The 18,606-nt window shown below is 46.4% G+C and overlaps 1 protein-coding gene across 2 annotated transcripts in view; it reads left to right on the top strand.

Annotated features, from left to right (window-relative positions):
- Window positions 1-18,606, top strand: part of LOC116356209 (ensconsin-like) — a 51,091-nt gene that overhangs the window by 9,736 nt on the left and 22,749 nt on the right. For both annotated transcript variants that reach the window (XM_031800661.1, XM_031800660.1), the window contains exons 2-5: window positions 4,656-4,826; window positions 4,897-4,971; window positions 16,618-16,781; window positions 18,143-18,248. In XM_031800661.1, the coding sequence (XP_031656521.1) occupies window positions 4,656-4,826; window positions 4,897-4,971; window positions 16,618-16,781; window positions 18,143-18,248 (516 nt within the window). The remainder of the gene's footprint in view (window positions 1-4,655; window positions 4,827-4,896; window positions 4,972-16,617; window positions 16,782-18,142; window positions 18,249-18,606) is intronic.

The raw sequence follows: 18,606 nt of genomic DNA, 5'->3' as shown, positions 1-18,606 counted from the left end.
GGGGGGGGAGAGGGAGAGAGAGAGACAGAGAGAGAGAGACCAGAGAGAGAGGGAGAGAGGAGAGAGAGAGACAGAGAGAGAGAGAGACAGAGAGAGAGGGAGAGAGAGGGGGGGGGGGGGGAGAGAGAGAGAGAGTGTAACTATAAATATCCCTCACTCTGTGTTACGTAGTGTTTAGTATTTGAGAGCCAGTGATTTCCTCTGGTAAGACACTTTATAATAGAATAATACACTGGGTCAGAGACTGAGGGATCCCGAAAGTATTAGTTCATTTCTCTACCTTGAGACCCTTAAGCCACAAAAATATACTTAACAAAAAATATTTAAACGCATCAATTTTACTGAGCTAAAGTTCATATAAAGGAAATCAGTTCATTAAAATACAGAGGACAGAAGAAGTGAACCCTTTGGAATGACCTGGATTTCTGCATCAATCATAAACAACTATTGCTGCACGTCTAAAGTAAAAGAACACCTGGATGTTCCACAGCGCTACTGGCAAAATGTTCTGTGGACAGATGGAACTACAGTTGTTTGGAAGGAACACAACACTCACTATGTGTGGAGAAAAAAAAAGCACAGCACACCAACATCAATCTCATCCCAACTGTAAAGTCTGGTGGAGGGAGCGTCATGGTTTGGGGCTGCTTTGCTGCCAATTGAAGCTCAACCGAAGTTGGGTGACGCAACAGGACAATGACCCAAAACACAGAAGTAAATCAACAAAAGAATGGCTTCAACAGAAGAAATTTGGAGCCAAGCCAACTAGGGAACCAGGTCCAGCCAATCAGAATGTTTTCCCTCCACAAAATGGCTTTACTACAACAGAAATGCTCCTCAGTTTCAACAGCTGGTCTCAGACGATCCCGCTGCTGAAGAAGCTGGATGTGGAGGTCCTGGGTTGGCGTGGTTACACGTGGTCTGAGGTTGTGAGACCGGTTGGACATACTGCCAAATTCTCTAAAATGACGTTGGAGGTGGCTTATGGTAGAGAAATGATCATTAAATTCTCTGGCAACAGCTCTGTTGGACATTCCTGTAGTCATCACGCCAATTGCATGCGCCCTCATAACATGAGACATCTGTTCTGAAACTGCACATTTTAGTGGCCATTTATTGTCCCCCAGCACAAGGTGCACCCGTGTAATGATCATGCTGATTTAATCAGCTTCTTCATATTATCTTGGTAAAGGAGAAATGCTCACTAATAGGGATTTTAAGACATTTGTGCACAAAATGTGAGAGAAATAAGCTTTTTTGAAGTATGATGTAAAAATGTCGGATCTTTTATTGCAGCTCATGAGACAGGGGACCAATGTTTTATTTGTTGTTCAGTATATGGTGATAAACTGTAAACTATGAGTTTATCACACAGTGTTCTAACTCAGGCGAGCCTGATCCTCCAGACTTCCTTAATATTAGAGACCATCTGTTGTTTACAGAGGCACACTCCTCCCTTCTTGAGTTTATCGGAGGCTACCGTTTGGTCCTGCCGATGCATAGAGAAAGATCAGTTCAGACGAAGGAAAGGAAGCCCTACAATCACAGTGATGATCACCAGACCTCAGGATGTGATTACCCAGCTCAAAGTGCCTGCTGTGGGGCTGTCAGTCTCTGGCCCCTCTTCCCCCAGCAGCCTGGAGCTTAGCTTAACGTTAGCGCTGGCTAATCCTCTCAGGTTTGAGGCAGAGGATGCTAACCATGCCGCTACGTTATCCTAGCCTGCTACATACAGCCAGGGAGAGTGCAACGCTAATCTCTAAATCTGACCGTTTGATTTGAGCAGAGAGGGGGGGAGGGGTGCACATACAGAGACAGGTGAGTTTAGGTGGTGTAGACGCACAACAACATGAGCGGGAGGGGCAGATTAAAAGGGTTCCTTCTCTCTCTCTCTCCTCTCTCTCGGTCTGTCTCTCTTCTGATTGCTCTTTGTCCTTCTCTGCTGGGTGTTTTTGGGGGGTAGGGTTAATGCTGGGTGTTTTTGGGGGGTAGGGTTAATGCTGGGTGTTTTTGGGGGGGGGTAGGGTTAATGCTGGATGTTTTTGGGGGGTAGGGTTAGTGCTGGGTGTTTTTAGGGGGTAGGGTTAGTGCTGGGTGTTTTTAGGGGGTAGGGTTAGTGCTGGGTATTTTTAGGGGGTAGGGTTAGTGCTGGGTGTTTTTAGGGGTAGGGTTAGTGCTGGGTGTTTTTAGGGGGTAGGGTTAGTGCTGGGTGTTTTTTTTTGGGGGGGGGGGTAAGGTTAGTGCTGGGTGTTTTGGGGGGGTGATGCTGGGTGTTTTTGGGGGTGTAGGGTTAGTGCTGGGTGTTTTGGGGGGTGTAGAGTTAGTGCTGGGTGTTTTTGGGGGTGATGCTGGTGTTTTGGGGGGTGTAGGGTTAGTGCTGGGTGTTTTTTGGGGGGTAGGGTTAGTCCTGGGTGTTTTTTTGGGGGGTAGGGTTAATGCTGGGTGTTTTTGGGGGGTAGGGTTAGTGCTGGGTGTTTTTGGGGGTGTAGGGTTAGTACTGGATGTTTTTTGGGGGTGTAGGGTTAGTACTGGATGTTTTTGGGGGGTAGGGTCTCTCCTCTTTGGCAGATTGACCAGCTGACCAGTCTCTACACTCTACTAGCCTACAGTCAGCTGACCAGTCTCTACTCTCTCCTAGCCTACATTCAGCAGACCAGTCTCTACTCTCTACTAGCCTACAGTCAGCTGACCAGTCTCTACTCTACTAGCCTACAGTCAGCTGACCAGTCTCTACACTCTACTAGCCTACAGTCAGCTGACCAGTCTCTACTCTCTCCTAGCCTACAGTCAGCAGACAAGTCTCTACTCTACTAGCCTACAGTCAGCTGACCAGTCTCTACACTCTACTAGCCTACAGTCAGCTGACCACTCTCTACTCTCTCCTAGCCTACAGTCAGCAGACCAGTCTCTACTCTACTAGCCTACAGTCAGCTGACCAGTCTCTACACTCTACTAGCCTACAGTCAGCTGACCAGTCTCTACTCTACTAGCCTACAGTCAGCTGACCAGTCTCTACACTCTACTAGCCTACAGTCAGCTGACCAGTCTCTACTCTCTCCTAGCCTACAGTCAGCAGACCAGTCTCTACACTCTACTAGCCTACAGTCAGCTGACCAGTCTCTACTCTCTCCTAGCCTACAGTCAGCAGACCAGTCTCTACTCTACTAGCCTACAGTCAGCTGACCAGTCTCTACACTCTACTAGCCTACAGTCAGCTGACCAGTCTCTACTCTACTAGCCTACAGTCAGCTGACCAGTCTCTACTCTACTAGCCTACAGTCAGCTGACCAGTCTCTACACTCTACTAGCCTACAGTCGGCTGACCAGTCTCTACTCTCTACTAGGCTATAGTCGGCTAACCACTCTCTACCGGCCTACAACTGGTTGACCAATCTCTACTCTCTACCGGCCTACAGTCGGCTGACCAGTCTCTACTCTCTACTAGGCTATAGTCGGCTATCCACTCTCTACCGGCCTACAACTGGTTGACCACTCTCTATTCTCTACCGGCCTACTGTTGGCTGTCCGCTCTCTACTCTCTACCGGCCTACAGTCGGCTGACCACTCTCTATTCTCTACCGGCCTACTGTTGGCTGTCCGCTCTCTACTCTCTACCGGCCTACAGTCGGCTGACCACTCTCTATTCTCTACTGGCCTACAGTCGGCTGACCACTCTCTATTCTCTACCGGCCTACTGTTGGCTGTCCGCTCTCTACTCTCTACCGGCCTACAGTCGGCTGACCACTCTCTACCGGCCTACAGTCAGCTGACCAGTCTCTACTCTCTACCGGCCTACAGTCAGCTGACCAGTCTCCACTCTCTACCGGCCTACAGTCGACTGACCACTCTCTACCGGCCTACAGTCAGCTGACCAGTCTCTACTCTCTACCGGTCTACAGTCAGCTGACCAGTCTCTACTCTCTACCGGCCTACAGTCGGCTGACCACTCTCTACCGGCCTACAGTCAGCTGACCGCTCTCTACTCTCTACCGGCCTACAGTTGGCTGACCGCTCTCTACTCTCTACCGGCCTACAGTTGGCTGTCCGCTCTCTACTCTCTACCGGCCTACAGTCGGCTTACCGCTCTCTACCGGCCTACAGTCGGCTGACCGCTCTCTACCGGCCTACAGTTGGCTGTCCGCTCTCTACCGGCCTACAGTCAGCTGACCAGTCTCTATTCTCTACCGGCCTACAGTCGGCTGACCACTCTCTACCGGCCTACAGTCAGCTGACCACTCTCTATTCTCTACCGGCCCTACAGTCAGCTGACCGCTCTCTACTCTCTACCGGCCTACAGTCAGCTGACCGCTCTCTATTCTCTACCGGCCTACAGTCGGCTGACCGCTCTCTACTCTCTACCGGCCTACAGTCGGCTGACCAGTCTACTCTCTACCGGCCTACAGTCGGCTGACCAGTCTACTCTCTACCGGCCTACAGTCGGCTGACCGCTCTCTATTCTCTACCGGCCTACAGTCGGCTGACCGCTCTCTACCGGCCTACAGTTGGCTGTCCGCTCTCTATTCTCTACCGGCCTACAGTCGGCTGACCACTCTCTACCGGTTCTACAGTCGGCTGAGCAGTACAAGACTTCCCTCCTATACCATCTATTCTCTCTTACAGGCTCTGTGTGATTGACAGCTGTGTTTCTCCCCCAGTCTCTGACTCGCACCCAACCTTGACCCTCTCCAGTGAGCCTGACTCCTCAACGTCCGGCCAGGTCCTGTCCACCACCCCAACCCTCAGCCCATCACTGTCCACCACTCCAACCCTCAGCCCATCACTATCACCTACACCTACTCACAGCAACAATGCTGCTAACAAAGCAGGTCAGTTGCCTTCCACTCCTCTCTCTCTGGGTGGAACTGTGTTCTCTAAACCTTGTGTTTTATGTTACAGAGCCGTTGGTCCTCAAGATCAACGAGAGACAGAGACTGGCCCGGGAACGTCGAGAGGAAAGGGAGAAACAGATCGGTGTGTATCCTGCAGTGTGTGTGTGTCTAGCATCTGGGGTAGATGAGGGGTCTGGGGGGGGGGTCTGGGGGTGTCTGGGGTACCTGAGGGGTCTGGTGTACCTGGGGGGGGGTACCTGAGGGGTCTGGGGGTACCTGGGGGGGGGGGGGGGGGGGGGGGTTCTGTGGTACCTGAGGGGTCTGGGGGGGGGGGGGTACCTGAGGGGTCTGGGGGTCAGCGTTAGGTTTTGTGTTCTCTACAGGAACTCTGGCAGTTATCACTGTATTCCTCATCTACCCCCTAGACCATCCCAACAAGAACTACACTAATCTACCCCTTAGACCCTCCCAACAAGAACTACACTCACCTATACCCTCCCAACAAGAACTGCACTCATCTACCCCCTAGAACCTCCCAACAAGAACTACACTCATCTAGACCCTCCCAACAAGAACTACCCTCATCTAGACCCTCCCAACAAGAACTACACTAATCTACCCCTTAGACCCTCCCAACAAGAACTACACTCACCTATACCCTCCCAACAAGAACTACACTCACCTATACCCTCCCAACAAGAACTACACTCATCTAGACCCTCCCAACAAGAACTGCACTCATCTACCCCCTAGAACCCCCCAACAAGAACTACACTCATCTAGACCCTCCCAACAAGAACTACACTAATGTATTATCTAGAACTGTCCCTGTATATAGCTACTGACCCTGTATATAACTACTGACCCTGTATATAACTACTGACCCTGTATATTACTACTGACCCTGTATATAACTACTGACCCTGTATATTACTACTGACCCTGTATATAACTACTGACCCTGTATATAACTACTGACCCTGTATATAACTACTGACCCTGTATATAACTACTGACCCTGTATATAACTACTGACCCTGTATATAACTACTGACCCTGTATATAACTACTGACCCTGTATATAGCTACTGACGCTGTATATAGCTACTGACCCTGTATATAACTACTGACCCTGGAACTGTCCCTGTATATAACTACTGTCCCTGTATATAACTACTGACCCTGGAACTGACCCTGTATATAACTACTGACCCTGGAACTGACCCTGTATATAATTACTGACCCTGGAACTGTCCCTGTATATAACTACTGACCCTGGAACTGTCCCTGTATATAACTACTGACCCTGGAACTGTCCCTGTATATAACTACTGACCCTGTATATAACTACTGACCCTACTGACCCTGTATATAGCTACTGACCCTGTATATAACTACTGACCCTATATATAACTACTGACCCTGTATATAGCTACTGACCCTGTATATAGCTACTGACCCTGTAGAAACTACTGACCCTGTATATAACTACTGACCCTGTATATAGCTACTGTCCCTGTATATAGCTACTGACCCTGGAACTGTCCCTGTATATAACTACTGACCCTGTATATAACTACTGACCCTGGAACTGTCCCTGTATATAACTACTGACCCTGGAACTGTCCCTGTATATAACTACTGACCCTGTATATAACTACTGACCCTACTGACCCTGTATATAGCTACTGACCCTGTATATAGCTACTGACCCTGTAGAAACTACTGACCCTGTATATAACTACTGACCCTGTATATAGCTACTGTCCCTGTATATAGCTACTGACCCTGGAACTGTCCCTGTATATAACTACTGACCCTGTATATAACTACTGACCCTGGAACTGTCCCTGTATATAACTACTGACCCTGGAACTGTCCCTGTATATAACTACTGACCCTGTATATAACTACTGACCCTACTGACCCTGTATATAGCTACTGACCCTGTATATAACTACTGACCCTATATATAACTACTGACCCTGTATATAGCTACTGACCCTGTATATAGCTACTGACCCTGTAGAAACTACTGACCCTGTATATAACTACTGACCCTGTATATAGCTACTGTCCCTGTATATAGCTACTGACCCTGGAACTGTCCCTGTATATAACTACTGACCCTGTATATAACTACTGACCCTGTATATAACTACTGACCCTGTATATAGCTACTGACCCTGTATATAACTACTGTCCCTGTATATAACTACTGACCCTGGAACTGTCCCTGTATATAACTACTGACCTGTATATAGCTACTGACCCTGTATATAGCTACTGTCCCTGTATATAACTACTGACCCTGGAACTGTCCCTGTATATAACTACTGACCCTGTATATAACTACTGACCCTGTATATAACTACTGACCCTGGAACTGTCCCTGTATATAACTACTGACCCTGTATATAGCTACTGACCCTGGAACTGTCCCTGTATATAACTACTGACCCTGTATATAGCTAATGTCCCTGTATATTACTACTGACCCCTGTATATAACTACTGACCCTGTATATAACTACTGACCCTGTATATAGCTACTGTCCCTGTATATAGCTACTGACCCTGGAACTGTCCCTGTATATAGCTACTGACCCTGTATATAACTACTGACCCTGGAACTGTCCCTGTATATAGCTACTGACCCTGGAACTGTCCCTGTATATAACTACTGACCCTGGAACTGTCCCTGTATATAACTACTGACCCTGTATATAACTACTGACCCTGTATATAGCTACTGACCCTGTATATAACTACTGACCCTGTATATAGCTACTGTCCCTGTATATAACTACTGACCCTGGAACTGTCCCTGTATATAGCTACTGTCCCTGTATATAACTACTGACCCTGTATATAGCTACTGACCCTGTATATAGCTACTGACCCTGTATATAACTACTGACCCTGGAACTGTCCCTGTATATAACTACTGACCCTGTATATAACTACTGACCCTGGAACTGTCCCTGTATATAACTACTGACCCTGTATATAGCTACTGACCCTGGAACTGTCCCTGTATATAACTACTGACCCTGGAACTGTCCCTGTATATAACTACTGACCCTGTATATAACTACTGACCCTACTGACCCTGTATATAGCTACTGACCCTGTATATAACTACTGACCCTGTATATAGCTACTGACCCTGTATATAGCTACTGACCCTGTAGAACTACTGACCCTGTATATAACTACTGACCCTGTATATAGCTACTGTCCCTGTATATAGCTACTGACCCTGGAACTGTCCCCTGTATATAACTACTGACCCTGTATATAACTACTGACCCTGTATATAACTACTGACCCTGTATATAGCTACTGACCCTGTATATAACTACTGTCCCTGTATATAACTACTGACCCTGGAACTGTCCCTGTATATAACTACTGACCCTGTATATAGCTACTGACCCTGTATATAGCTACTGTCCCTGTATATAACTACTGACCCTGGAACTGTCCCTGTATATAACTACTGACCCTGTATATAACTACTGACCCTGTATATAACTACTGACCCTGTATATAACTACTGACCCTGGAACTGTCCCTGTATATAACTACTGACCCTGTATATAGCTACTGACCCTGGAACTGTCCCTGTATATAACTACTGACCCTGTATATAGCTAATGTCCCTGTATATTACTACTGACCCTGTATATAACTACTGACCCTGTATATAACTACTGACCCTGTATATAGCTACTGTCCCTGTATATAGCTACTGACCCTGGAACTGTCCCTGTATATAGCTACTGACCCTGTATATAACTACTGACCCTGTATATAACTACTGACCCTGGAACTGTCCCTGTATATAGCTACTGACCCTGGAACTGTCCCTGTATATAACTACTGACCCTGGAACTGTCCCTGTATATAACTACTGACCCTGTATATAACTACTGACCCTGTATATAGCTACTGACCCTGTATATAACTACTGACCCTGTATATAGCTACTGTCCCTGTATATAACTACTGACCCTGGAACTGTCCCTGTATATAGCTACTGTCCCTGTATATAACTACTGACCCTGTATATAGCTACTGACCCTGTATATAGCTACTGACCCTGTATATAACTACTGACCCTGGAACTGTCCCTGTATATAACTACTGACCCTGTATATAACTACTGACCCTGGAACTGACCCTGTATATAACTACTGACCCTGTATATAGCTACTGACCCTGTATATAGCTACTGACCCTGCATATAACTACTGACCCTGTATATAGCTACTGACCCTGTATATAACTACTGACCCTGTATATAGCTACTGACCCTGTATATAACTACTGACCCTGGAACTGTCCCTGTATATAACTACTGACCCTGTATATAACTACTGACCCTGGAACTGTCCCTGTATATAGCTACTGACCCTGTATATAACTACTGACCCTGTATATAGCTACTGACCCTGTATATAACTACTGACCCTGGAACTGTCCCTGTATATAGCTACTGACCCTACTGACCCTGTATATAGCTACTGACCCTGTATATAGCTACTGACCCTGTATATAGCTACTGACCCTGTATATAACTACTGACCCTGTATATAGCTACTGACCCTGTATATAGCTACTGACCCTGGAACTGTCCCTGTATATAGCTACTGACCCTGGAACTGTCCCTGTATATAGCTACTGACCCTGTATATAGCTACTGACCCTGGAACTGTCCCTGTATATAGCTACTGTCCCTGTATATAGCTACTGACCCTGGAACTGTCCCTGTATATAGCTACTGACCCTGGAACTGACCCTGTATATAACTACTGACCCTGTATATAGCTACTGACCCTGGAACTGTCCCTGTATATAACTACTGACCCTGTATATAGCTACTGTCCCTGTATATAAACTACTGACCCTGTATATAGCTACTGACCCTGGAACTGCCCCTGTATATAGCTACTGACCCTGGAACTGTCCCTGTATATAACTACTGACCCTGGAACTGTCCCTGTATATAGCTACTGACCCTGTATATAACTACTGACCCTGGAACTGTCCCTGTATATAACTACTGACCCTGGAACTGTCCCTGTATATAACTACTGACCCTGGAACTGTCCCTGTATATAACTACTGACCCTGGAACTGTCCCTGTATATAACTACTGACCCTGTATATAACTACTGACCCTGGAACTGTCCCTGTATATAGCTACTGACCCTGTATATAACTACTGACCCTGGAACTGACCCTGTATATAGCTACTGACCCTGGAACTGTCCCTGTATATAACTACTGACCCTGGAACTGTCCTGTATATAGCTACTGACCCTGGAACTGTCCCTGTATATAACTACTGACCCTGGAACTGTCCCTGTATATAGCTACTGACCCTGGAACTGTCCCTGTATATAACTACTGTCCCTGTATATAGCTACTGACCCTGGAACTGTCCCTGTATATAACTACTGTCCCTGTATATAACTACTGACCCTGGAACTGTCCCTGTATATAACTACTGACCCTGGAACTGTCCCTTTATATAGCTACTGACCCTGGAACTGTCCCTGTATATAACTACTGACCCTGGAACTGTCCTTGTATATAACTACTGACCCTGTATATAACTACTGACCCTCGAACTGTCCCTGTATATAACTACTGACCCTGTATATAGCTACTGACCCTGTATATAGCTACTGACCCTGCATATAACTACTGACCCTGTATATAGCTACTGACCCTGTATATAGCTACTGACCCTGTATATAGCTACTGACCCTGTATATAACTACTGACCCTGGAACTGTCCCTGTATATAACTACTGACCCTGTATATAACTACTGACCCTGGAACTGTCCCTGTATATAGCTACTGACCCTGTATATAGCTACTGACCCTGTATATAGCTACTGACCCTGGAACTGTCCCTGTATATAGCTACTGTCCCTGTATATAGCTACTGACCCTGGAACTGTCCCTGTATATAGCTACTGACCCTGGAACTGACCCTGTATATAACTACTGACCCTGTATATAGCTACTGACCCTGGAACTGTCCCTGTATATAACTACTGACCCTGTATATAGCTACTGTCCCTGTATATAACTACTGACCCTGTATATAGCTACTGACCCTGGAACTGCCCCTGTATATAGCTACTGACCCTGGAACTGTCCCTGTATATAACTACTGACCCTGGAACTGTCCCTGTATATAGCTACTGACCCTGTATATAACTACTGACCCTGGAACTGTCCCTGTATATAACTACTGACCCTGGAACTGTCCCTGTATATAACTACTGACCCTGGAACTGTCCCTGTATATAACTACTGACCCTGGAACTGTCCCTGTATATAACTACTGACCCTGTATATAACTACTGACCCTGGAACTGTCCCTGTATATAGCTACTGACCCTGTATATAACTACTGACCCTGGAACTGTCCCTGTATATAACTACTGACCCTGTATATAACTACTGACCCTGGAACTGACCCTGTATATAGCTACTGACCCTGGAACTGTCCCTGTATATAACTACTGACCCTGGAACTGTCCCTGTATATAGCTACTGACCCTGGAACTGTCCCTGTATATAACTACTGACCCTGGAACTGTCCCTGTATATAACTACTGTCCCTGTATATAGCTACTGACCCTGGAACTGTCCCTGTATATAACTACTGTCCCTGTATATAACTACTGACCCTGGAACTGTCCCTGTATATAACTACTGACCCTGGAACTGTCCCTGTATATAGCTACTGACCCTGGAACTGTCCCTGTATATAACTACTGACCCTGGAACTGACCCTGTATATAGCTACTGACCCTGGAACTGTCCCTGTATATAACTACTGACCCTGGAACTGTCCCTGTATATAGCTACTGACCCTGGAACTGTCCCTGTATATAACTACTGACCCTGGAACTGTCCCTGTATATAACTACTGTCCCTGTATATAGCTACTGACCCTGGAACTGTCCCTGTATATAACTACTGTCCCTGTATATAACTACTGACCCTGGAACTGTCCCTGTATATAACTACTGACCCTGGAACTGTCCCTGTATATAGCTACTGACCCTGGAACTGTCCCTGTATATAACTACTGACCCTGGAACTGTCCTTGTATATAACTACTGACCCTGTATATAACTACTGACCCTGGAACTGTCCCTGTATATAACTACTGACCCTGCATATAACTACTGACCCTGTATATAGCTACTGACCCTGTATATAACTACTGACCCTTTATATAGCTACTGACCCTGTATATAACTACTGACCCTGGAACTGTCCCTGTATATAACTACTGTCCCTGTATATAGCTACTGACCCTGGAACTGTCCCTGTATATAACTACTGTCCCTGTATATAACTACTGACCCTGGAACTGTCCCTGTATATAACTACTGACCCTGGAACTGTCCCTGTATATAGCTACTGACCCTGGAACTGTCCCTGTATATAACTACTGACCCTGGAACTGACCCTGTATATAGCTACTGACCCTGGAACTGTCCCTGTATATAACTACTGACCCTGGAACTGTCCCTGTATATAGCTACTGACCCTGGAACTGTCCCTGTATATAACTACTGACCCTGGAACTGTCCCTGTATATAACTACTGTCCCTGTATATAGCTACTGACCCTGGAACTGTCCCTGTATATAACTACTGTCCCTGTATATAACTACTGACCCTGGAACTGTCCCTGTATATAACTACTGACCCTGGAACTGTCCCTGTATATAGCTACTGACCCTGGAACTGTCCCTGTATATAACTACTGACCCTGGAACTGTCCTTGTATATAACTACTGACCCTGTATATAACTACTGACCCTGGAACTGTCCCTGTATATAACTACTGACCCTGCATATAACTACTGACCCTGTATATAGCTACTGACCCTGTATATAACTACTGACCCTTTATATAGCTACTGACCCTGTATATAACTACTGACCCTGGAACTGTCCCTGTATATAACTACTGACCCTGTATATAACTACTGACCCTGGAACTGTCCCTGTATATAGCTACTGACCCTGTATATAGCTACTGACCCTGTATATAGCTACTGACCCTGCATATAACTACTGACCCTGTATATAGCTACTGTCCCTGTATATTACTACTGACCCTGTATATAGCTACTGACCCTGTATATAACTACTGACCCTGTATATAACTACTGACCCTGTATATAACTACTGACCCTGTATATAACTACTGACCCTGGAACTGTCCCTGTATATAACTACTGACCCTGTATATAACTACTGACCCTGGAACTGTCCCTGCATATAACTACTGTCCCTGTATATTACTACTGACCCTGTATATAACTACTGACCCTGTATACAACTACTGACCCTGTATACAGCTACTGACCCTGTATATAGCTACTGACCCTGTATACAACTACTGACCCTGGAACTGTCCCTGTATATAGCTACTGTCCCTGTATATAGCTACTGACCCTACTGACCCTGTATATAGCTACTGACCCTGTATATAACTACTGACCCTATATATAACTACTGACCCTATATATAACTACTGACCCTGTATATAGCTACTGACCCTGTATATAGCTACTGACCCTGTATATAGCTACTGACCCTGTATATAACTACTGACCCTGTATATAGCTACTGACCCTGTATATAGCTACTGACCCTGGAACTGTCCCTGTATATAGCTACTGACCCTGGAACTGTCCCTGTATATAGCTACTGACCCTGTATATAGCTACTGACCCTGGAACTGTCCCTGTATATAGCTACTGTCCCTGTATATAGCTACTGACCCTGGAACTGTCCCTGTATATAGCTACTGACCCTGGAACTGACCCTGTATATAACTACTGACCCTGTATATAGCTACTGACCCTGGAAATGTCCCTGTATATAGCTACTGTCCCTGTATATAACTACTGACCCTGTATATAGCTACTGACCCTGGAACTGCCCCTGTATATAGCTACTGACCCTGGAACTGTCCCTGTATATAACTACTGACCCTGGAACTGTCCCTGTATATAGCTACTGACCCTGTATATAACTACTGACCCTGGAACTGTCCCTGTATATAACTACTGACCCTGGAACTGTCCCTGTATATAACTACTGACCCTGGAACTGTCCCTGTATATAACTACTGACCCTGGAACTGTCCCTGTATATAACTACTGACCCTGTATATAACTACTGACCCTGGAACTGTCCCTGTATATAGCTACTGACCCTGTATATAACTACTGACCCTGGAACTGTCCCTGTATATAACTACTGACCCTGTATATAACTACTGACCCTGGAACTGACCCTGTATATAGCTACTGACCCTGGAACTGTCCCTGTATATAACTACTGACCCTGGAACTGTCCCTGTATATAGCTACTGACCCTGGAACTGTCCCTGTATATAACTACTGACCCTGGAACTGTCCCTGTATATAGCTACTGGCCCTGGAACTGTCCCTGTATATAACTACTGTCCCTGTATATAGCTACTGACCCTGGAACTGTCCCTGTATATAACTACTGTCCCTGTATATAACTACTGACCCTGGAACTGTCCCTGTATATAACTACTGACCCTGGAACTGTCCCTGTATATAGCTACTGACCCTGGAACTGTCCCTGTATATAACTACTGACCCTGGAACTGTCCCTGTATATAACTACTGACCCTGGAACTGTCCCTGTATATAACTACTGACCCTGGAACTGTCCCTGTATATAACTACTGACCCTGGAACTGTCCCTGTATATAAGTTGCTTTCTTGTGTTAATTGTATTTCGGGTGTTTTTTTTTCTACTTACATAAATATGATGTAATAAACCTTAGGAGCTGGCCAATCAGCGGTCTAGAGGGGGATGAGCCGGCCAATCAGCGGTCTAGAGGGGGATGAGCCGGCCAATCAGCGGTCTAGAGGGGGATGAGCCGGCCAATCAGCGGTCTAGAGGGGGATGAGCCGGCCAATCAGCGGTCTAGAGGGGGATGAGCCGGCCAATCAGCGGTCTAGAGGGGGATGAGCCGGCCAATCAGCGGTTTAGAGGGGGATGAGCCGGCCAATCAGCGGTCTAGAGGGGGATATATTTCATTGTAATCTGGAAACCATAAAAGCAAGTCTTACTCTGTGTGTGTGACTATTTTAATCTTAGGGTTAAGGGTTAGAGGTTAGGGGTTAAGGGTTAGAGGTTAGGGTTAAGGGTCAGAGGTTAGGGGTCAGGGGTTAAGAGTCAGAGGTTAGGGGTTAAGGGTTAGGGGTTAAGGGTCAGAGGTTAGGGGTTTGGGTGTTAGGGGTTAAGGGTTAGAGGTTAGGGGTTTGGGTGTTAGGGGTTAGAGGGTAAAGGTTAGGGGTTAGAGTTTAGGGGTTTGGGTGTTAGGGGTTAGAGGTTAAGGGTTAGAGGTCAGAGGTTAGGGGTTAAGGGTCAGAGGTTAGGGGTTTGGGTGTTAGGGGTTAGAGGTTAAGGGTTAGAGGTTAGGGGTCAGAGGTTAGGGGTTAGAGGTTAACGGTTAGAGGTTAGGGGTTAGAGGTTAAGGGTTAGAGGTTAAGGGTTAGAGGTTAGGGGTCAGAGGTTAGGGGTTTGGGTGTTAGGGGTTAGAGGTAAAGGGTTAGAGGTTAGGGGTTTGGGGGTTAGAGGTTAAGGGTTAGAGGTTAGGGGTTTGGGTGTTAAGGGTTAGAGGTTAGGGGTTAGAGGTTAGGGGTTAGAGGTTAGGGGTTAGAGGTTAGGGGTTAGAGGTTAGGGGTTTGGGTGTTAGGGGTTAGAGGTTAAGGGTTAGAGGTTAGGGGTTTGGGTGTTAAGGGTTAGAGGTTAGGGATCAGAGGTTAGGGGTTAGAGGTTTGGGTGTTAGGGGTTAGAGGTTAGGGGTTTGGGTGTTAGGGGTTAGAGGTTAGGGGTTTGGGTGTTAAGGGTCAGAGGTTAAGGGTCAGAGGTTAGGGGTTAAGGGTCAGAGGTTAGGGGTTAGAGGTTAGGGGTTTGGGTGTTAAGGGTCAGAGGTTAGGGGTTTGGGTGTTAGGGGTTAGAGGTTAGGGGTTTGGGTGTTAGGGGTTAGAGGTTTGGGTGTTAGGGGTTAGAGGTTAGGGGTTTGGGTGTTAGGGGTTAGAGGTTAGGGGTTTGGGTGTTAGGGGTTAGAGGTTAGGGGTTTGGGTGCTAGGGGTTAGAGGTTAGGGGTTTGGGTGTTAAGGGTCAGAGGTTAGGGGTTAAGGGTCAGAGGTTAGGGGTTAGAGGTTAGGGGTTTGGGTGTTAAGGGTCAGAGGTTAGGGGTTTGGGTGTTAGGGGTTAGAGGTTAGGGGTCAGAGGTTAGGGGTCAGAGGTTAGGGGTTTGGGTGTTAGGGGTCAGAGGTTAGGGGTCAGAGGTTAGGGGTCAGAGGTTAGGGGTTTGGGTGTTAAGGGTCAGAGGTTAGGGGTCAGAGGTTAGGGGTCAGAGGTTAGGGGTTTGGGTGTTAGGGGTTAGAGGTTAGGGGTTAGAGGTTAGGGGTCAGAGGTTAGGGGTCAGAGGTTAGGGGTTTGGGTGTTAGAGGTTAGGGGTCAGAGGTTAGGGGTCAGAGGTTAGGGGTCAGAGGTTAGGGGTTTGGGTGTTAGGGGTTAGGGGTCAGAGGTTAGGGGTCAGAGGTTAGGGGTTTGGGTGTTAGGGGTTAGGGGTCAGAGGTTAGGGGTTTGGGTGTTAGGTTAAATAGGATTTTGAATGGAAATACATTGTATATCTCCGGCTGGATAGAAAAACCAAGGTGTGTGTGTGTGTGTGTGTGTGTCAGCTGCCAGGGAGGCTGCGTGGCAGGAGAGGGAGGAGAGGGCCAGACACTACTATGAGAAACACCTGGAGGAGAGGAGGAGGAAGGTGGAGGAACAGAGGAGGAAGGAGGACAGGAGACGATCTGCTGTGGAGGAGAAGAGAAGACAGAACCTGGAGGAGGAGAAGGTGAGGGACACACACTACACACACTACACACACTATACACACTACACACACTATACACACACTACACACACTGTATACACACTACACACACACACACACACACTACACACCCTACACACACACACACACACACTACACACACTATACACACTACACACACTATACACACACTACACACACTGTATACACACTACACACACACACACACTACACACACTACACACACACACACACTATACACACTACACACACTACATACACACACACACTACATACACTGTATACACACTACACATACTCTATACACACACTATATACACTGTATACACACACACACTGTACACACTACACTACACACAAACACACACACACACACACACACAACATACACTGTATACACACACACACTCTATACACACACTGTACACACTACACACACTCTATACACACACACACACTGTACACACTACACACACTATACACACTATACACACACTACACACGCAAACACACACACTACACACACTTCACACTATACACACACTATCACAACAACAAGGGCCACAATCTGAAGGTGACAAACCGTTTGAAATGTCATGCAGCATTCTGGTTGTCGTTGTTAACCTGTTGTTGTTAACCTGTTGTTGTTACCTGTCGTTGTTAACCTGTTGTTGTCGTTGTTAACCTGTCGTTGTTAACCTGTTGTCGTCGTTGTTAACCTGTTGTCGTCGTTGTTAACCTGTTGTCGTCGTTGTTAACCTGTTGTTGTTAACCTGTTGTCGTCATTGTTAACCTGTTGTCGTCATTGTTAACCTGTTGTTGTCGTTGTTAACCTGTTGTTGTCGTTGTTAACCTGTTGTTGTTAACCTGTCGTTGTTAACCTGTTGTTGTTAACCTGTCGTTGTTATCCTGTCGTTGTTAACCTGTCGTTGTTAACCTGTCGTTGTTAACCTGTCGTTGTTGTTGTTAACCTGTCGTTGTTATCCTGTCGTTGTTATCCTGTCGTTGTTATCCTGTCGTTGTTAACCTGTCGTTGTTAACCTGTCGTTGTTAACCTGTTGTTGTTGTTGTTAACCTGTTGTTGTTAACCTGTTGTTGTCGTTGTGAACCTGTTGTTGTTGTTGTTAACCTGTTGTTGTTAACCTGTTGTTGTTGTTGTTAACCTGTCGTTGTTAACCTGTCGTTGTTAACCTGTTGTTGTCATTGTTAACCTGTTGTTGTTAACCTGTTGTTGTTAACCTGTCATTGTTAACCTGTCATTGTTAACCTGTCGTTGTTAACCTGTTGTTGTCGTTGTTAACCTGTTGTTGTCATTGTTAACCTGTTGTTGTCGTTGTTAACCTGTTGTTGTCGTTGTGTAGGCCCGTCATGAGGCAGTGATGCATCGGACAGTGGAGAGAAGTCAGAGAGCCAAACCCAACCACTGGACTTGGGGCGGGACCATGACCACACCCACCACACCCGGGGGTAAACACACACACACACACCACACATACACACACACTCACACATCCACACACACACACACATACACACATACACACACACACATACATAAACACACACACATACACAAACAAACTCCCTGGGATTTAGTCTCCCTGTTTACCAGGTTGTAAATACCAGGTTTCTGCTGTGATTTAGTCTCCCTGTTTACCAGGTTGTAAATACCAGGTTTCTGCTGTGATTTAGTCTCCCTGTTTACCAGGTTGTAAATACCAGGTTCCTGCTGTGATTTAGTCTCCCTGTTTACCAGGTTGTAAATACCAGGTTTCTGCTGGGATTTAGTCTCCCTGTTTACCAGGTTTCTGCTGTGATTTAGTCT

This window comes from Oncorhynchus kisutch, linkage group LG21 (assembly GCF_002021735.2).
Source record: "Oncorhynchus kisutch isolate 150728-3 linkage group LG21, Okis_V2, whole genome shotgun sequence".
Taxonomy (NCBI): Eukaryota; Metazoa; Chordata; class Actinopteri; order Salmoniformes; family Salmonidae; genus Oncorhynchus; species Oncorhynchus kisutch.
This window is presented reverse-complemented; position numbering and strand designations above follow the sequence as displayed.